Raw genomic sequence first — 21,604 nt, forward strand, 5'->3', positions numbered from 1 at the left:
TAAAATTCACCAGTCAGCACTGACTACAATCTACTAGAACCTTCGACCTCCTGGCAACCCACTAGGACCTCCTGGCTACCCACCTACGGCACAAGAATTCTCGCTACTCTCCATGGCGGCTTCATTCTGGTCGCCGCTAATTTTTCAATACGTTGAAAAATTTGCGGCGACCATAATGAGACTGCGACTAGTTCCCATAATGCGGGAACTCCTCACGACCATGAAGACGACTTCCCGGCAACCACCCGCGAACATGTGGCGACTGCATAGTCTCCTGCAGTCACCTAAGTGGGACAGGCTCATGAGATACCTGGAATGAGCTGCCTGGAGTGGTAGTGAAAGCAGGTACAATATGTTATTTAAGAGGCTTTTACATACTCAATCTCTCCTCATATGACAGACCTGCCAGCCCAGGAATCAGTCTGGAGAATCTATGATAACTATCTCTGCAGCAAGTAGATGATGTTTTTGAAGGGTAAGGAGATCAAAACTGTACACAATAGCTCAAGGATATTTACTACCAACATCCTATATAATTTCAGTATCATATCTTTACTTCTGTACTCAAACCAATTTGTAGTTAAGCTACTATTCTATTTGCCTGCCGTGCTTGCATGTTACCAGTCAGTGATGTATGTGCGGTCCTTTAGAACATTAACAATTTTGAATCTTATTATTTAAAAATACTCAGCAGTCTGTTTTTTGTAATGAAGCAGATAATTTCATATTTTTCCACATTGTATTCCATCTGCCATATTGTTGTCCATGTAAATAGGCAGCATCTCTGGAGAGAAGGAATGGGTGATGTTTTTTGGTCGAGTCCCTTCTTCAGACAGTCTTCTCTCAATTACCCATTCCTTCTCTCCAGAGATGCTGCCTGTCCCGCTGAGTTATTCCAGCATTTTGTGTCTATCTTCGATATAAACCAGCATCTGCAGTTCCTTCCTGCACTTGTTGTCCATGAACTTAGCCGACCTATATTTCCCGATGCCTCTTTGCATCGTTATCACTGATCAATTTCCTGCTTAGTTTTGTTTCATTAGCAAGCTCGGAAATGAAGCATTTAGTCCCCTAAGTCAAGTCATCGAAGTAGATTGCGAATAGTTTGGTCCCAAGCACTGATCCTTGTGGTGTCTCATTAGGCACGGCCTACCAACCTGACAAGGACCATTTATCCCTCCTCTATCATTTCCATCTGCTAATAAATCAGAATTCTGTTTTTATTCCAAAATTCAAAAAATTGTAGATACACAAACAGAAGCCTCGAAGTCCTTATTTCCAAAATATGCACCAATCACAATTTAATCACATAAGGTCACACTCAGTTAAATTGTGACCTACATCATCTATATCTAATTAAGTTGAGTTGTTCCTTCCAGTAAAGTACAAAGACCTATAAAATATGAAAAGGAACCATGTACAAACCCAGTCATTTACTTTTCATAAATCAGAAATACTGTTTTAAATGAAGGTTCAAGAAGTATCATATCAGTGGAAGATGTAGAGGCTGATTTTTTTAAAGTCTGAAAAACAATTAATGCCCTTGGTGCAATAACTCTGTTTAATTTAAATTTATCCAAACAACTCTTCATTTCTTAATATTGGTAAGCACATTCTACCGAAATAAATGCTGGAGATCACCAACAATCCTTTGCTGAGACTTAGTTCAATACGTACTGAGAAGAACAGTATTGAAATAAAAATGATGAAAAGCCAAAAATGAACGTAACAATCTTCCCACTTACCTCCAGCCAGCCCCCAGGGCTGGGCTGCTATCCCGGTGAACTGTCACACTGGAATCATTCAGTGTCAACTTCTCCACCGCTTTCCTTAAGTTGGTATACTCAGATTGGTCAATAGGGTACATTCCTTGGAAATTAAACCATTAAAAGGGTCAGAATACTAAACTCATTACTGCATTCAAATTGACGAGAATGTACAAGGTAAGTTTGTGGATGGCACTAAAATAGGTGGTATTGCAGACAATGAAGATGGTTATCAAGAATTACAGCTGGGCAAGTGGGCTGAGGAATGGCAAATGAGATTTAATTCAAATAAGTGTGAGGTGTAATCTTTTGGGAGGTCAAACCAGAGCAGGGCCTTAAATGTGAATGGTAGGGTTCTGGGAAGTGCTGTGGGATCCAGGAGTACGTACATAGTTCCTTAAAAGTGATGTCACAAGTAGATAGTGTGGTGAAGGGGGCTTTTGGCACACTGGCCTTCATCAATCAGGGAAATTAGTCCAGAAGTTTGGGACATCATGTTCCACTTGTGCAAGAAGTTGGGGTGCAAAACATGACAGATGATGTTTCAGTTCGGGACCCTTCAATACACGTCATTCTCCAACATTTCCACCGCCAGGCACATCTTCCCATCCGTATTCCTTTCCACTTTACATAGAGACCACACCCTCTGCAACTCCTTGGTTCACTCATTCCTCCCCACCTAGCCTGCCCCTTCCCTAGGTACTTTCCCTAGCAACTGAAGGAGATTTCCTGACAGCTCTTCTTTCACTTCCATCCATGGACCTCAGCAGCCCTTCCAGGTTCACCTTCCATATCAAACCTTGCCTACTACCTTTGGTGCTCACAATGTGGCCTCTTTGACTTGGTGAGACCAAGTGGAGACTAGGCAATTTGTCCAAACACTTGCCCTCGGTCTGCCAAGGCCTGTTGGGAGCTCCTGGTTGCTAACCATTTCAATTTTCCTTCCCATTCCCACAACAATCTTTCTGCCCAATGCCAGAGTGAAGCCACATGCAAATTAGAGGAACAGCACCTCATATTCCACTTGGATAGCTTACAACCCAACGGTACAAGCATTGAATTCTCCTATTTCAAGCAATATCCTCTTTCCCCCACACTAGCCCGCGGTGCACACACATTTCTTTCACACTGCTCCTTTCCTCTCCTCCGTACGCTCAACTCCCATCCCCAAGTCTCATATTCCCCTTTTATCCTCCCTCTTTCCCCTCTCCCCTTCCACCCATATCCGCTGCCTCTGGCTTTATGTCACTAGTTTTCTCTGCCAAACACCCCCCCCCCCTACATATTTGATTATATTCTTAATAATTGATCTTTTCAAAAATTTAATCACAACAATCCTGTACTATGTTTTGAGTTTATTTTATTATTTTGATGTCTCTGTTAAATGGGGTCCATCCTAAATAGAAACATAAAAATAGGTGCAGGATTAGGCCATTCGGCCCTTCGAGCCTGCACCGCCATTCAATATGATCATGGCTGATCATCCAACTCAGTATCGTGTACCTGCCTTCTCTACATACCCCCTGATCCCTTTAGCCACAAGGGCCACATCTAACTCCATACCATACAGTACAGTACTTTTGACTGTCAGATATTAGTGTAAAGTCCTGGGGTTAAATATACTGGGGAAGAACATTCACTGGTTTAAGATTGCTGGCTAACCAACTTTGCTTTGCTATTTGTTTCAGCATAGCTGCAGTACTTCAGAATGGCATTCCCAGAAATGTTTGAGAGGTGGGTGAGGTGCTGCCCCCTGCTGAACATTCAGTAACACTACAGACCAGTTAAAAAAAATGTTTGAAAATAATAATTTAACATTGAAAAATATTATCAAATACATAAATCACCAACTGTCTCTTTAAGGGGCAAGAAAAGCTACGGATTCTAATATGAAAAATATTCTAAGATGCAGGTTTGTGCATTAGTTGCTTTTTCTTAACCGAAATGCAGAAATACCACGTTCCTTACCTGCAAAGACCATTGGTTTGGCAGGTTTGAACCCAGCTAGTGGCTCCACAGGATGTTTCTGTAAATAAAGGGTGTCTCCAATCTGTGCTTCCTTCACCTCCTTCATTCCAGCTACCAAGTAACCCACTTGTCCAGCACACCTTTAAGTTACAGAAAGCATGGTTACATTGCTGTGGATCTGGCAACTGGGCTGTAATGTTCAGCGAGAATCACATTCCTGTACAGCTACTCAGGTGAGCCTATACTGTAGAAAGTGTAATCTTTCAGATCCGACTGCACAGAGATGATGGTCCTTCTGCTCTTTCAGGTAAATCTGATACAATGGTAGCTTTACTAAAATAATCAAGAGAATTGACCTCCCTGTCCTGGCCAATTCTAATGCCAATGTAGACAGGTACATGGATATGAAACGTTTAGAGGGGTATGGGTCAAATGCGGCAGGTGGGGCTAGTGAAGAAGGGTCGGCATGGGGAAGTTGGGCCAAAGGGCCTGTTTCCATGCTGTATGACTGTGTTATCTTCACAAGAAATAATTATCTGGTAATTATTACATTAATATCTATGGTAACACTAATATTTATACATTACCACAGCAACATTATAGAAGTATTTCATTGAATATACTGTGTCTTACAACATCTCAAGGTTGTGGGAGGCACTAGATAAAGCAAGTCATTTTTTAGAATTACTAACATAATATTTATGAACATGAAATTGAAACTGCAAATTCCTTACAGCTGTTCTACTGGGTACTGATCGGGCCTTAGGATTCCGACTTCATTAACTTCATACACTTTCTTGGTGTAAGATGACATTATTTTGTCCCCCTTTTGCACCAATCCATCAAAGAGTGCAATGCTGGCTATAACTCCTCTATAATGGTCATAGGTGGAGTCGAACACCAAAGCTCTCATTGGATCTGAAATGTTTGCACGAGGCCTGAAATGAGAAAGTACGTACTTTGTAATTATTTTATTCGATCAATTTTAATACAGATGCTAAAAAATGAAACAAATTTTAAACAAAAATATAACAATGACAGAGATTAAAAATAGCTGAACAGCAGACTGAGACTGATGATCTAATGTGAGGTGTGGTTTAACCACGCCATGAGAACCTTGCTCATGGCGTGGTTAAACCACACCTCACATTAGATCATCTGATAAATGATGACATAGATTTTGCATTCAGCAGCAAAGAAATGGTACTTGCCATAAACCTGGTGTAAAGATACCCAGAAAAACAAATTCTCAGGTTCTGGGTGCTCAGGTCATCTTCTCCAATGTCAGTTTCAGTTGAAAGCTTTTAACAAAATAACTGTGCTATCCAGCAACAGCAGGCATGCTAATCAGTGAATCAAATTTAAGAATGCTCACTGTGAGACAAGCAAGGAATACAAAGATCCCAGAGCGAACAGAGAAGAAAAAAAAATCAGAATAAGATTGATTTTTTAAATTAAGTCCCCCATTTTTATTTTTTGCGTGGGGTTAGGAGACTCCAAGTCGGTTTTTTAGGGAGTGGTCAACAAGACAGTTCAATGATGATTATGACAATTAAAAACTCAACTTATTCCTGATTGAACTAGGCTGTTTCATTCAAGAATAGTATAAAAGTAGATGAAATTCACAACACATAATTCCATCTGCGCACATTCTGGAGCAGTAGGGTGCGACTGTCAATAGCTTTTGGATTGCTGCCTTTGTGGAAGTGTGGGCTCCAAAGGCTGCCATCAGACTTAAACAGTAATAACTACAAATTCTAATAGTTTTGCTATTATTATGACTGGAAGCTGTTACAGTCATAGTGATCAATAAGGTACATAATCTGCTGAAATATCTGATCAAATTTACAGTGCTATCAAAATGTAGTTTCATTTCCATTTCAAGAAAATGGCACATTTACTCAATATATTCACAATTTAATGGATGTGAATCATTGTACTTTAAATTATGTTTGGAATTAAATTCTGTACATTCGGGGTGAGGTTGTAAGAGTTGCAGTTATTGCCCATCTCTGTAATCCTTCTTGAACTGAAGTTTGCAGAGTCAATCAATAACTATATAAAACGTTCTTCAAATACATGGAGTAATTAAGAACAAGAATCTACTTTGATTTGGTTACTCAGTCGTGTGTTATAGGTGTTTTATGACAAATGTTCTGCTGTATACATTAATAATACAACAGACTTCAACTCAAACAAACCAGGTTTCAATTTATTTAGTTTACTGTAATTTGACATGAGGGTTGTGAGAGCACATGAGCACGGTCAATGTTCAAAGGTGAACTAGAAAATGCCATTTTGATTCTAAAATATTTATGTGCATTCATTCATCAAAAGCTGTATAATTGTAATAACACCATTTGCCATTATATTGATGTTAGAATAATTATGTTAGAATGTTATGCTTCATCTACCCATAAAGTTTAACATTTTTATACTTCTCTCTTGTTCATTAAGTGACAAATAGCAAATCAATTTGTTTTCTCCATGTTCGCAAACCTCTGCTAAACATCAATATTATGTACTAATATGTTAGTTTTACTCCCACAGTAGTCATCCATTGCCCCTCTGCAAATCAATATGCCGCCTCCGTTCAATATTGGGTTTTCACCATCAGCCAAGAACAACAGCTCTATCATGTTTGACTAAAGGCAGATGTAAGGCATATATGCCATCACAATATATCAATGAGGTCATTGCACACATTTCAGAAACATGTTTATCAACCAACTTTGCTGATTTTTAAGAAACATGATGGCATTAAAATCAACCCTCACTGACAGTCAGAGGTTATAGGGGGAAGGCAGGAGAATGGGGTTAGGAGGGAGAGTATAGATCAGCCATGACTGAAAGGCGGAGTAGACGATGGGTCGAATGGCCTAATTTTACTACTATTCCTTATGACCTTATGATTTTTACAATCGGCATATAGCCATTCTGGAAGTAATCATGTTGCTTGTGATAGGAACCCCATTTATAGACAATAGACAATAGACATTAGGTGCAGGAGTAGGCCATTCGGCCCTTCGAGCCAGCACCGCCATTTAATGTGATCATGGCTGATCATCCTCAATCAGTACCCCGTTCCTGCCTTCTCCCCATATCCCCTGACTCCGCTATTTTTAAGAGCCCTATCTAGCTCTCTCTTGAAAGCATCCAGAGAACCTGCCTCCACCGCCCTCTGAGGCAGGGAATTCCACAGACTCACAACTCTCTGTGAGAAAAAGTGTTTCCTCGTCTCCGTTCTAAATGGCTTACTCCTTATTCTTAAACTGTGACCCCTGGTTCTGGACTTCCCCAACATCGGGAACATGTTTCCTGCCTCTAGCGTGTCCAAACCCTTAACAATCACTAGACTAAGTGGGACCCGTTGGGTCCCAGCATCATACGGGAGGGCTGGTCACCAACGCAATATTCCACCTCTCCACCAATTCCAATATTGCTCGCCAGTGGGGGGGGGGGAGGCGCTAGTATGGGTGTTGCGGGCAGAAGGTACGATTTTAAAAGCCAAGGCAAACAATTTGGCTGCAGCCACCCGACAACCAAAATTCATTTTGTGAACACAAACTTGTTTAAAAGGCGAGGCAAACAATTGGGCAGCAGCCACCAGACAACCAAAATTCATTTTGTGAACACAAACTTTTTTTAAAAGATGCGGCAAACAATTGGGCAGCAGCCACCCGACAGCCAAAATTCATTTTGTGAACACAAACTTTTTTAAAAGGCGAGGCAAACAATTAGGCAGCAGCCACCCGACAACCAAAATTCATTTTGTGAACACAAACTTTTTTTAAAAGATGCGGCAAACAATTGGGCAGCAGCCACCCTACAACCAAAATTCATTTTGTGAACACAAACTCGTTAAAAGGCGAGGCAAACAATTGGGCAACACCCACCCGACAACCAAAATTCATTTTGTGAACACAAACTCGTTAAAAAAGCGAGGCAAACAATTGGGCAGCAGCCACCCGACAACCAAAATTCATTTTGTGAACACAAACTCGTTAAAAAGGCGAGGCAAACAATTGGGCAGCAGCCACCCGACATCCAAAATTCATTTTGTGAACACAAACTTGTTAGAAAGGCGATGCAAACAATTGGGCAGCAGCCACCTTACAGCCGCATCGAGGGGACTCACCGTGGAGTAGATGTGCGTTCAGCGTTATTCGCAGCTCAGGGAACCGTGACCCTCTCGCTTCCTGAGTCTGGCAGAGACTGAGTAAGGGACTAAATTTACGGGTTTTATAGTCCCGCCCCCCTGCCGCCGGTCCCGGAAGGCGGCTCTGAGTGAGGTGGCCAAAAATGACGGCCGTAGGTGGCGCCGTTCTCTCGGAAATCACACCACAGCGAGCCAAAAGCGGTCAAGATCAGACTTTTAGTAATATAGATAGATATGTTTCAATGAGATAGCCTCTCATCCTTCTAAACTGCAGATTGTACAAGCCCAGCCGCTCCATTCTCTTAGCATTCTCCCAGTCCTGCCATCCCGGGAATCAACCTTGTAAACCTACGCTGCACTCCCTCAATGGCAAGAATGTCCTTCCTCAAATTAGGGGACCAAAACTGCACACAATACTCCAGGTGTGGTCTCACTCTCTCTATACAACTGCAGAAGGACCTCTTTGCTCCTATATTTGAGTCCTCTTGTTATAAAGGCCAACGTGCCATTCACTTTCTTCACTGCCTGCTGTACTTGCATGCTTACTTTCATAGGCTGATGAACAAGGACCCCCCAGATCCCGTTGTACTTCCCATTTTCCCAACTTGACTATTTAGATAGTCATCTGCCTTCCTGTTTTTGCTACCAAAGTGGATAATCTCACATTTATCTGCATTAAACATCATCTGCCATTCATCTGACCACTCCCCCAACTAAGTCACACTGCATTCGCATAGCATCTTCCTCACAGTTCACACTGCCACCCAGCTTTGTGTCATCTGCAAATTTGCTAATGTTACTTTGAATCCCTTCATCCAAATCATTGATGTATATTGTAAATAGCTGCGGTCCCAGCACCGAGCCTTGCGGTACCCCACTAGTCACTGCCTGCCATTTTGAAAGGGACCCGTTAATCCTCACTCTTTGTTTCCTGTCTGCCAACCACTTCTCTATCCATGTCAGCACTCTACCCCCAATACCATGTGCCCTAATTTTGCCCACTTATCTCCTATGTGGGACCTTATCAAATGCTTTCTGAATGTCCAGGTACACTACATCCACTGGCTCTCCCTTGTCCATTTTCCTAGTTACATCTTCAAATAATTGCAGAAGATTAGTCAAGCATGCTTTCTCCTTCGTAAATCCATGCTGACTAGGACCGATCCTCCGATTTAGAGGATAAGCGAAGCATATTATTAATATCAGTAACACACTAAAATAAGTCATACTTACGGTGGAATCTTTTCAACAACTGCTTCCAAAACTCGATCTATATTTGTTCCTAGTTTGGCTGAAATCTGTAAGAATTAAAGTATTCAGTAAAGGGCCTGTCCCACTTGCGTGTCCTTGGCATGCAAATTACGCGACCTCGTGGTCGCGTTGAGCCGCGACAGTCCCGCGAAGGTCGCGCGCGATTTCATGCGTACGCACAGCCGTCTGGAGCTCGTGACTTCATTTAGAGATGGACACAAAGCCGGAGTAACTCAGCGGGACCAGCAGCAATGGGTGATGTTTCGTGTCAAGACTCTTCTTTAATCTAAAAAGATGGGTCTTGACCCGAAACGTCACCCATTGCTTCTCTCCAGAGATGCTGCCGGTCCCGTTGAGTTACTCCTGCATTTTGTGTCCATCTTCAATTTTCTTGGCCCTGCTCTGGGAGTAGAAGTGGGGGCGGATCCAGACCGCAACGGCCGTGAGCCCCAGGCCGAGTTCGGCGATCGTTTGCCTGCTTCTGCTGCTGTTGGAGGTGAGACGTTGCATCGCGCCAGGATCTTGGGCCTGTCCCATTTTGGCTGTCAGTTACGCGACAGGCCGTTGGCGCGTGAAACATAGAAATTAGGTGCAGGAGTAGGCCATTCGGCCCTTCGAGCCTGCACCGCCATTCAATATGATCATGGCTGATCATCCAACTCAGTATCCCGTACCTGCCTTCTCTCCATACCCTCTGATCCTCTTAGCCACAAGGGCCACATCTAACTCCCTCTTAAATATAGCCAATGAACTGGCCTCGACTACCCTCTGTGGCAGGGAGTTCCAGAGATTCACCACTCTCTGTGTGAAAAAAGTTCTTCTCATCTCGGTTTTAAAGGATTTCCCCCTTATCCTTAAGCTGTGACCCCTTGTCCTGGACTTCCCCAACATCGGGAGCAATCTTCCTGCATCTAGCCTGTCCAACCCCTTAAGAATTTTGTAAGTTTCTATAAGATCCCCTCTCAATCTCCTAAATTCTAGAGAGTATAAACCAAGTCTATCCAGTCTTTCTTCATAAGACAGTCCTGACATCCCAGGAATCAGTCTGGTGAACCTTCTCTGCACTCCCTCTATGGCAATAATGTCCTTCCTCCGATTTGGAGACCAAAACTGTACGCAATACTCCAGGTGTGGTCTCACCAAGACCCTGTACAACTGCAGTAGAACCTCCCTGCTCCTATATTCAAATCCTTTTGCTATGAAAGCTAACATACTATTCGCTTTCTTCACTGCCTGCTGCACCTGCATGCCCACTTTCAATGACTGGTGTACCATGACACCCAGGTCTCGCTGCATCTCCCCTTTTCCTAGTCGGCCACCATTTAGATAATAGTCTGCTTTCCTGTTTTTGCCACCAAAATGGATAACCTCACATTTATCCACATTATACTGCATCTGCCAAACATTTGCCCACTCACCCAGCCTATCCAAGTCACCTTGCAGTCTCCTAGCATCCTCCTCACAGCTAACACTGCCCCCCAGCTTAGTGTCATCCGCAAACTTGGAGATATTGCCTTCAATTCCCTCATCCAGATCATTAATATATATTGTAAATAGCTGGGGTCCCAGCACTGAGCCTTGCGGTACCCCACTAGTCACTGCCTGCCATTGTGAAAAGATTTTGTTCGTTATAAAACTGTCGCGCACAACTACATACCCTTCCGCGCTTCTCAGTGGGACCGGCCCCACGTGGCCATACGATGCCCATGCGCCTCAACGCGACCACGAGGTCGCGTAATTTGCGTGCCAAGGACACGCAAGTGGGACAGACCCTTAAAGATACTACAAACCGCTTTCAGAATTCCTGAACTCTGCTTCACCTATCAAATTCCTTCGTTTTTAAATGGAGTCAACTGGAGTCTGCAGCTATTTTTGCAAGATGGATTAAGGTACACTTCATGGTGCAAAACAAATCCTGACCCGTATTTTAGCTCAGGCACTGCAATATGGGCAATGGTGTTGAATTTCAATATCAATAATTATATACTGTCACTGTTAAACTAAATTGCAGGGTTGGCAGGATAGAATGAAATCTATTTTGAGGTGCCTAAGCAAAACAACATCTTATATGTGGAAATGTCTTAGTTTACAAAGCCATTATGACTGATACCATCTTACATTAGTTTACTTTAGATAACACTAGGAATAAATAAATGTCTGTGCGATAAATTTTGAATGTATCTGTTGTTCTATATAAAGAAACAGACTTTGCTCTGTAAATAAAATGAAAACTACTGATCAATGGGATGTGTTGCCACGCGTTGCTGTAAACAGCTACAATAAATGTTGAAACATTCAGGCACCTTGGGGCTAACTTTTAAATGTTTTTCACTGCGTAGGGTCATTGAACAACCAGACAAAAGAAAAAGAGCTAAATTCGTACCCTGATACATTCTTCTTTCGGAATATCAAAGACCTTTTCAATCTGTTTTTCAACCCTGTCAGGGTTTGCATGCTTGAGGTCAATCTGCAGAGATAATGATACAAATATTTGCCTTGGGTTGAGAAGAAAAGCAAGTGGCTACCATTTTATTACATTTGGAAATATTAATGGAAAATATGACACTGCATTTTAAATAAAAACAAACATAAAGAGAAAAATATAAACTTTCCTTGTTTATCACTGGAATTATCATTAGCTGCGATTCAAAGGCAAGGTAGAAGTTTGCCACAGTCTGTGCTTGAATACCCTGAGGGGAAAAAATACAATTAAAATGGTTCCTGAATGGGAAGACAGGGTAAATGTTGAGATGTTTCCAAAGGATGTTATTACTAGTTTAGCAGGTAGTTGTTTGAATCTGAGGTGCATAGGAACTTGTTCTCACCTAAAACGGTGAATCTCCGGAATTCTCTACCTAGTGTGGGGGGGGGGGGATTATTGAAGGTTAGATCATTGGGTTTATTTCAACAGTAATCAGATAAATTATTGAAAGATCAGGGGATTGGGGACTATGGAGAACTGGCAGAGATGAGGCCTGGGGCATATCAGCCATTAATGGTGGGGCAGACTTGAGGGACCAAGTGACCTATTCCTGCTCTTATTTTCTGATGCCTTAAATCAATGTTGCTTAGAAGAATGAGGGGGATCTTATAGAAACATATAAAATTATAAAAGGACTGGACAAGCTAGATGCAGGAAAAATGTTCCCAATGTGGGTGAGTCCAGAACCAGGGGCCACGGTCTTAGAATAAAGGGGAGGCCATTTAAGACTGAGGTGAGAAAAAACGTTTTCACCCAGAGAGTTGTGAATTTATGGAATTCCCTGCCATAGAGGGCAGTGGAGGCCAAATCACTGGATGGATTTAAGAGAGAGTTAGATAGAGCTCTAGGGGCTAGTGGAGTCAAGGGATATGGGGAGAAGGCAGGCACGGATTATTGATAGGGGACGATCAGCCATGATCACAATGAATGGCTCGAAGGGCCGAATGGCCTCCTCCTGCACCTATTTTCTACGTTTCTATGTTTCTAATGCACTTTACAAAATAACATGTTCCAAGACAGCAGGTGATCAAAACAACTTTTTCTTAAAAAAAATAAACTCTCAACAGTCAAATATTTTCCAAACTCATCTACTGTCTGAAGAAGAGTCCTGACCCGAAACATCACCTATCCATATTCTCTAGAGATGCTGCCTGTCCAGCTGTTACTCCAGCATTTTGTGCCTTTATTAGTAAACCAGCATCTGCAGTTTCTTGTTTCTTCATCTACAGTAATGCTTGTTAAACAAAAATTGCAACTACGATAGTATAGTTTAAGAAGCTTTTTGATAGGTACATGGAAGTTCAGGGAACAGAAGGATATAGATCATGAACATATGAAATTAGTTTAACTTGGCATCATGTTTGGTCCAAATATTGTGAGGCGAATGATTCCTATGGATCTTGTGTATTCCTATGTATATGTTCTATGTATAAAATTCTCACATTGGCATATATTGATGTAAAGGACATTTTGTGCGCTGTACCAATGTGAGTGTAATAAATGTACAAGCTCAACCAGATCAATTTACCTCATTGGCATCCACTATCAAGAGAACACCCTGACAAGCAGCCAATGATCGAGAAACTTCATAGCTGAAATCCACGTGACCCTGCAGAAAATAATTACTTTTTGAGTAAAGATATATTTTAAAATGAAAATGTATAATTTTTTTTATGACAAACAATTGCATAAAGCACGTATCTAAATGCAGAAAACCCAAGCCAATATATAACTTTACCAATATGCCACCAGTCCTAAATACAAGAATCCACCGAAGCTCAGAGTATGCATTTCCCAACTGGAAATATGGCAAAGGATTTCAATTAATTTAAAGTAATCACAGGGCTCTCGCTTAACTTTTTATCCCTGTTGCCAGCCGGGCAACCTAGGCAGATTTTTAGGTTGCCAAATGACAGTTTAGGTGGTCATTTAAGACGGCTTGCATGACACGTGCGATAATGTGTTCGGACGAAGTGCGTAGTTACCAGTCAGAATTATGGTCAGTGAAGCATTCACATATTATTTCTGCTTCAAATAAGGTGACAAACTAAACATCTTCACCAATCAAGACATGATATATACCACAATGACATGCAGCAAAATTACAATACAGTATCTCATCTCCTTTTACACGTTGCAATGAATGCAATTTCTATTATTCAGCCTCAGTGGGACCAAGTGCAGGCTTGGCGATCGCTTTGCACAGCACCTACACTCAGTTCGTAATAAACAACCTGATCTCCCGGTGGCTCAGCACTTCAACTCCCCCTCCCATTCCGAATCCGACCTTTCTGCCCTGGGCGTTCTCCATGGCCAGAGTGAGGCCCACCGCAAATTGGAGGAACAGCATCTCATATTTCGCTTGGGTAGTTTAAACCCCAGCGGTATGAACATTGGCTTCTCCAATTTCAGGTAGTCCTTGCTTTCTCCCCCTCCCATTCCCAGCTCTCCCACAGCCTACTGTCTCCGCCTCTTCCTTTCTTTTTCCTGACCACACCCCCCCCCCGGCATCAGTCTGAAGAAGGGTCTCGACCCGAAACGTCGCCTCTTCTCTATAGATGCTGCCTCACCCGCTGATTTTCTCCAGCTTTGTCTGCCAACAGGATCCCACCACTGGCCACGTCTTCCCACCTCCTCCCCTGTCGGCTTTCCGCAGAGACCGCTCCTTCCGTAACTCCCAGGTCATTTCATCCCTTCCCACCCAAACCACCCCCTCTCCTGGCACTTTCCCTTGCAACCGCAAGAAATGCTACACTTGTCGCTTTACCTCCCCCCTTGACTCCATTCAAGGACCCAAGCCATCTTTACAGGTGCGGCAGAGGTTCACGTGCACCTCCTCCAACCTCATCTGTTGCATCCGCTGCTCTAGGTGTCAGCTGCTCTACATCGGTGAGACCAAGCATTGGCTTGGTGATCGCTTTGCCCAATACCTCCGCTCGGTTCGCAATAACCAACCTGATCTCCCGGTGGCTCAGCACTTCAACTCCCCCTCCCATTCCAAATCCGACTTTTCTGTCCTGGGCCTCCTCCATGGCCAGAGTGAGGCCCACCGTAAATTGGAGGAGCAGCACCTCATATTTTGCTTGGGCAGTTTACATCCCAGCGGTATGAAAATTGACCTCCAATTTCAGGTAGTCCCTGCTTTCTCCTCCGCTTCCCAGCTCTCCCTCAGCCCACTGTCTCCGCCTCTTCCTTTCTTCTTCCAACCCCCTGCACCCTCACATCAGTTTGATGAAGGGTCTCGACCCAAAGCGTCACCTATTTCCTTTGCTCCATAGATACTGCCTCACCCGCTGAGTTTCTCCAGCATCTTTGTCAACCCATTCACACAAGTTCTGTTATCCCACTTTCCTTACACACTCCCTACACATTAGGGGCAATTTTACAGAGACAAGTTAACCTACAAAGCCAATGCATCTTTGGGATGTGGGAGGAAACCTACATGCTTACAGGGAGAATGTGCAAATTCAACAGACAGTGCCGAGGACAGGATCGAACACAGATCCCTGGCGTGTGAGGCAGCAAGTCCACCAGCTGTGCCACTATATTATGTTTTCCAACACACAAAAAATTATACGTTGATAACTTTGGTTACTAAAAAAAAAGAAACTATCCATTTTCAGTCTTAAATCTCTAAGTGATGCTATGTCCCCCTTTACAGCTACTGTATGTTTTAATTCAGTTCAAGACTATGGGGCAGTACATTGGCCATAAAGTTGCTGCCTAAAATTGCCAGAGACCCCGGAATTAATCCTGAATGTGGGTGCTGTCTGTATGGAGTTTGCTCCTTTTCGCTTTGATCGCATGAGTTTTCTCCGGGTGCTCGTTTCCTTCCACATTCCAAAGGTGTGCAGGAGCCTTTTTCAGACACAACCCAAAACAGAATATTTTCCTTTTGGCCAGAGATTCTGTCTGACCTGTTGAGTTACTCCAGCTTTTTGTGTCTATCTTCAGTTTAAACCAGCATCTGCAGTTCTTTCCTACACGAACGATACTATACGATAGAACTTTATTAATCCCAGGAGGGAAATTGTGTGTGTGTGTGTATAGTTATATCTATATAACTAAAACTCTGTTCTTGACCGCTTTTCCCGATCTGTGCTGCGATTTCCGAGAGAACGCCGCCACCTACGGCCGTCATTTTTGGCCACCTCGCTCAGAGCCCCCCTCTGCCGCATGTGTGCCGAGGATTTTTCCAGTCGATTAAATATGACTGAGATATTAATGATTTTACAAAATTCCCCATTCTCTCTGCTGCCCCCGCTGGCGGCAGGGGGGATGGACTATAAAACCAGGAAGTGGTGTGCCTCAATTAGTCTGCAAGCTGGAGGAAGGCAGAGGGTCACGTTTCTCTGAGCTGTGAATAACACTGAACACAACCGTAAGTAAGTACCCTTAATGTGGTTTGAAAATGAAAATATGGTTAAAATAAAAAAGCACTGCCTGCAAATGTTTGTTTGGGGGGTTTGGGTTGAAATAAAAAGGCACTCTCTCTCCCCCCCTCTCCTCTCCCCCCCCCCTCTCCTCTCCCCCCCCCCCCCCCTCTCCTCCCCCCCTCCCCTCTCCTCCCCCTCTCCCCCTCTCCTCTCTCCCCCCCCCTCTCCCTCTCTCCCCCTCTCCTCTCCCCCCCTCTCCTCTCTCCCCCCCTCTCCTCCCCCCTCCCTCTCCTCTCCCCCCTCCCTCCCTCCCCCCCTCCCTCCCTCTCCTCTCCCCCCTCTCCTCTCCCCCCTCTCCTCTCCCACCCCCTCCTCTCCCCTCTCCTCTCCCCCCCTCTCCTCTCCCCTCCTCTCCTTCTCCCCCCCCTCTCCTCTCCCCCCCTCTCCTCTCCCCCCCTCTCCTCTCCCCCCCTCTCCTCTCCCTCCCCTCTCCTCTCCCCCCTAAATCTAAAGAAGGGTCTCTACCCGAAACGTCACCCAATTTAATTTATCCAGAGATGTTCACTGCTCCATGGAGTTCCGCTGCACAATTAAAGCAAGGAATAGTCTTCACCCTACTATAGGTACCCAACCAGACGCAATTAAATTTAAGGTAGCTCTTTCTTTCCCCCAATAACCCTTTTTTGTTTAAGTCCAAGTCAAGAGTCAAGAGAGTTTTATTGTCATGTGTCCCAGATCGGACAATGAAATTCTTGCTTGCTGCAGCACAACAGAATATGTAAACATAATACAGAACAGGAGATAAAAGTTCACTGTGTCTATATACCATAGACCATATATATATACACAATAAATAAACAGATCAAATGCAATATTTCAGAGTTTGGTGGTGGTGTTTAAATTCTATTTAAATTACATTTCGAATATTTTTGGAGGACCAGGAAACCAAGAAGCAAGAGTTACTCCAGGGAGTTACTCCAGTTCGAACGAGTGACTCTGCGTTGGTTATCAGCGGTCGCGGCGAGTGGACAGCAATGGCGGCCAGATCTCCCACCATGCAAAGGGAGGGAGAAAGTGGTCGACACCGACCAATTGCAGTGGCAGTGCGCATGTGCAGGGCGGCACATGCGCACAACCACGGCCGATGATGTGCTGACCAAAGATCCTCGCTATAGGCTCTTTGGTGCTGCCCGTGGTTGTGCGCACGTGTAAAGCGGCCGGCCATGCCGGCGGACGAGGAGCGGGCGGAGACGCGAGTCACGGCAAGCGGGCGGTGACGGAGAGAGAGGAAGATAGAGAGGGGGCCCGGTTGCCATTGGCAACCGGCAACCGCTAATTTTGAGCCCTGAATCAGTTATCTGAAGATCCAGAGTCTACGTGGAATAATAGAGCATTGGAAATAGGGAGTGTGTGTGAATTTCTTGGCACCTGTGAACCACAGGACAAACCCAGCCACAAACGTGATCTTAGATGGACCAGCTTGAGATCAAATATTTATTGTCCTTGCCTTAGCAGAGGAATAATATCAAAGAGGGCATTTGTAAACTTACTGGTGTGTCGATCAGGTTTAGGAGGTAGGTTCTTCCTGCATGGCTGTAAAAGAGAGTTGCTGTCTGTGCTTTCACTGTAATACCTCGTTCTCGTTCCACTTGCAGTTTATCTAGTACTTGTTTGTTGTGTTCAGTCTTGATAATTGCCCCTAAAAATGTATCATTTAAAATGTTAAGACATGTATTTCTTTCATCTTGCCATCTTCAAATGCTATACTATCGAAAAAGTAAGTAGAAATTGTTCTGTTTAAGTAGACACATTTCAAAGGGAAAATTAAGTCTATTATGAACAAACTGCCACACACGAGAGGCTAAAGGATCCAAAACATTGCCTATCCATTCCCCCCCACTGATTTGCTCAATTACTATAGCATGTTGTGTTTAAAACAGCAGCTAAAGTATATTTCTAGATGCAGTAAACCTAAGCCAATACATAATGTTAGGGTCTTGACCCAAAACATCACCTATTCCTTTTCTCCAGAGATGCTGCCTGACCCGTTCAGTTACTCCAGCTTTTGTTGTCTATCTTTAGTTCTTTCTATAAGACAGAGGCCCGGGAACCGTTGGAGCGAGTGGAGGAGGGTCAGGGCGGTGAGTACTTAAATCGGGCGCGGGGCTTTACTTTACAGAGGCCCGGGAACCGTTGGAGCGAGTGGAGGAGGGTCAGGGCGGTGAGTACTTAAATCGGGCGCGGGGCTTTACTTTACAGAGGCCCGGGAACCGTTGGAGCGAGTGGAGGAGGGTCAGGGCTTTTACCGAAATCCGTAACGTTCCACACTCCATAGGGAGGGTTCTGGTGGAAGCCGCTGATTGGTGGAAGCAGACTAGAGGAAGCAGCTGATTGGGTGCAATCTCAGGTTTAGCATTTCTGCTTTCTGGTTAAAGGTACAGTGCTTTAGTAAAGGTACAGTGAGCTAAGGGTACAGTGGGCTAAAGGTACAGTGCTTTTTGTTTATATAATAAAGGTGCAGTTTAAAGGTCAAGAGGGAGCAGCTGTTTGTGAGTCAGATACCTGCTGATTTCTCCCAGCAGTTCCTATTGTATTATACTTGTATCGGATCCAGGGTAAGGCGAGAGAATGACAGTCAGAGCAGTGTACTGTTCTGGATGTCAGATGTGGGAGGTCATGGTGTCGGATGGCCTTCCAGACGTCCACATCTGCACCAGGTGCATCGAGATGGGGCTCCTAAGGGACCGTATTAGGATCCTGGAGCAGCAGCTCGATGACCTGTCTGGTCAGGGAGAGTGAGGAGGTCATAGAGGGGAGTTATAGGGAGGTGGTCACTCCAAAACCATGGGAGAGAGACATGTGGGTCACGCTAAGGAAGGGCAAGGGGCAGAGGCAGGGACGAGTGAGTACTCCAATGTCGGTACACCTTGCAAATAAGTACTCCTGTTTGAGTACGGATGGGGGTGACAGCCTACCCTGGGGTAGCGACAGCGGAGGGGCCTCCAGCACAGAGACCGGCCCTGTTGCTCCGAAAGGTAGGGACAAAAAGAAGAGGGCAATAGTAATTGGGGACTCTATTGTTAGGGGGTCGGATAGGCGATTCTGTGGACGCAGTCGGGAGACCAGGATGATGGTCTGCCTCCCTGGTGCCAAGGTCTCGGACGTGTCTCAACGCATCCAAGATATCCTGAAATCAGAGGGAGAGGAGCCTGAGGTCGGGGTACATATAGGTACCAATGACATAGGTAAAAAAAGGGAAGAGGTCCTGAAGGGAGGATTTAGGGAGTTGGGAGGAGAGTTAAGGAAAAGGACCAAAAAGGTAACAATCTCAGCATTACTGCCTGTGCCACGCGACAGTGAGAGTAGGAATGGAGCGAGGTGGAGGATAAATGCGTGGCTGAAAGACTGGTGCAGAGGGCAGGGATCCAAGTTTCTGGATCATTGGGACTTCTTTTGGGGAAGGTGGGACCTGTACAGAAAGGATGGGTTGCACTTGAACCCGAGGGGGACCAATATCCTGGCGGGGAAATTTGCAAAGGCTACTGGGGCGACTTTAAACTAGAATGGTTGGGGCGAGGGACTCAAATAGAGAAAGCTAGTAGACAGAATGGGAGGCAGGAAGCAGAAAAGGGAAGCACTCGGACACAAGAGGAGAAAGAAAAAAAGGAAATAAACAGAGAATAAGAGACGGGGGTTTTTTTAAATGTGCATATTTTAATGCTAGGAGCATTGTAAGAAAGGTGGATGAGCTTAGAGTCTGGATAGACACCTGGAAGTATGATGTTGTGGCGATCAGTGAAACATGGTTGCAGGAGGGCTGTGATTGGAAACTAAATATTCCAGGATTTCGTTGCTTCAGGTGTGATAGAATTGGATGGGCAAGAGGTGGAGGTGTTGCATTGCTAGTCAGGGAAGATATTACAGCAGTGCTTTGGCAGGATAGATTGGAGGGCTCATCTAGGCTATTTGGGTGGAACTGAGAAGTGGGAAAGGTGTAGCAACACTTATAGGGGTGTATTATAGACCGCCAAATGGGGAATGAGAATTGGAAGAGCAAATATGTAAGGAGATAGCAGATATTAGTAGTAAGCACAAGGTAGTGATTGTGGGAGATTTCAACTTTCCACACATAGACTGGGAAACACATTCTGTAAATGGGCTGGATGGTTTGGAGTTTGTAAAATGTGTGCAGGATAGTTTTTGCAGCAATACATAGAGGTACCTACTAGAGGAGGGGCAGTGCTGGACCTCCTGTTAGGAAATGAGACGGGACAGGTGGCGGAGGTATGCGTTGGGGAGCACTTCGGGTCCAGTGATCACAATACCATTAGTTTCAATATAATTATGGAGAGGGTCAGAACTGGACCTAGGGTTGAGATTTTTGATTGGAGAAAGGCTAACTTTGATGAGATGCGAGATGATTTAAAAGGAGTGAACTGGGACATTTTGTTTTATGGGAAAGATGTAGAAGAGAAATGGAGGACATTTAAAGGGGAAATTTTAAGAGTACAGAATCTTTATGTTCCTGTTCGGTTGAAAGGAAACAGTAAAAATTGGAAAGAGCCCTGGTTTTCAAGGGAAGTTGGACATCTTGTTCGGAAAAAGAGGGAGATCTACAATAATTATAGGCAGCATGAAGTAAATGAGGTGCTTGAGTATAAGGAATGTAAAAAGAATCTTAAGAAAGAAATTAGAAAAGCTAAAAGAAGATATGAGGTTGCTTTGGCAAGTAAGGTGAAAGTAAATCCAAAGGGTTTCTACAGCTATATTAATAGCAAAAGGATAACGAGGGATAAAATTGGTCCATTGGAGAGACAGAATGGACAGCTATCTGCAGACCCAAAAGAGATGGGGGAGATATTGAACAATTTCTTTTCTTCGGCATTCACCAAGGAGAAGGATATTGAATTATGTGAGGTAAGGGAAACTAGTAGAGTAGCTATGGATACTATGAGGTTCAAAGTAAAAGAAGTACTGACACTTTTGAAAAATATAAAAGTGGATAAGTCTCCAGGTCCTGACAGGATATTCCCTAGGACATTGAGGGAAGTTAGTGTAAAAATAGCAGGGGCTATGACAGAAATATTTCAAATGTCATTAGAAACGGGAATAGTCCCCGAGGATTGGCGTACTGCGCATGTTGTTCCATTGTTTAAAAAGGGTTCTAAGAGTAAACCTAGCAATTATAGACCTGTTAGTTTGACTTCAGTGGTGGGCAAATTAATGGAAAAGATACTTAGAGATAATATATATAAGCATCTGGATAAACAGGGTCTGATTAGGAACAGTCAACATGGATTTGTGCCTGGAAGGTCATGTTTGACTAATCTTCTTGAATTTTTTGAAGAGGTTACTAGGGAAATTGACGAGGGTAAAGCAGTAGATGTTGTCTATATGGACTTTAGTAAGGCCTTTGACAAGGTTCCTCATGGAAGGTTGGTTAAGAAGGTTCAACTGTTGGGTATAAATGCAGGAATAGCTAGATGGATTCAACAGTGGCTGAATGGGAGAAGCCAGAGGGTAATGGTGGATGGCTGTTTGTCGGGTTGGAGGCAGGTGACTAGTGGGGTGCCTCAGGGATCTGTGTTGGGTCCTTTGTTGT

General features: G+C 44.0%; 1 protein-coding gene across 1 annotated transcript in view; it reads right to left on the reverse strand.

Annotated features, from left to right (window-relative positions):
* The window catches only part of guf1 (GTP binding elongation factor GUF1), a 55,473-nt gene that overhangs the window by 24,461 nt on the left and 9,408 nt on the right, over positions 1-21,604 (reverse strand). Inside the window, exons 3-10 of the mRNA XM_033028015.1 lie at positions 17,553-17,701; positions 13,155-13,235; positions 11,757-11,834; positions 11,528-11,611; positions 9,127-9,191; positions 4,469-4,672; positions 3,735-3,874; positions 1,746-1,869 (exon numbers count right to left, since the gene is read on the reverse strand). Of these exons, the coding sequence (XP_032883906.1) occupies positions 1,746-1,869; positions 3,735-3,874; positions 4,469-4,672; positions 9,127-9,191; positions 11,528-11,611; positions 11,757-11,834; positions 13,155-13,235; positions 17,553-17,701 (925 nt within the window). The remainder of the gene's footprint in view (positions 1-1,745; positions 1,870-3,734; positions 3,875-4,468; positions 4,673-9,126; positions 9,192-11,527; positions 11,612-11,756; positions 11,835-13,154; positions 13,236-17,552; positions 17,702-21,604) is intronic.

Source organism: Amblyraja radiata, chromosome 1 (assembly GCF_010909765.2).
Source record: "Amblyraja radiata isolate CabotCenter1 chromosome 1, sAmbRad1.1.pri, whole genome shotgun sequence".
Classification (NCBI taxonomy): domain Eukaryota; kingdom Metazoa; phylum Chordata; class Chondrichthyes; order Rajiformes; family Rajidae; genus Amblyraja; species Amblyraja radiata.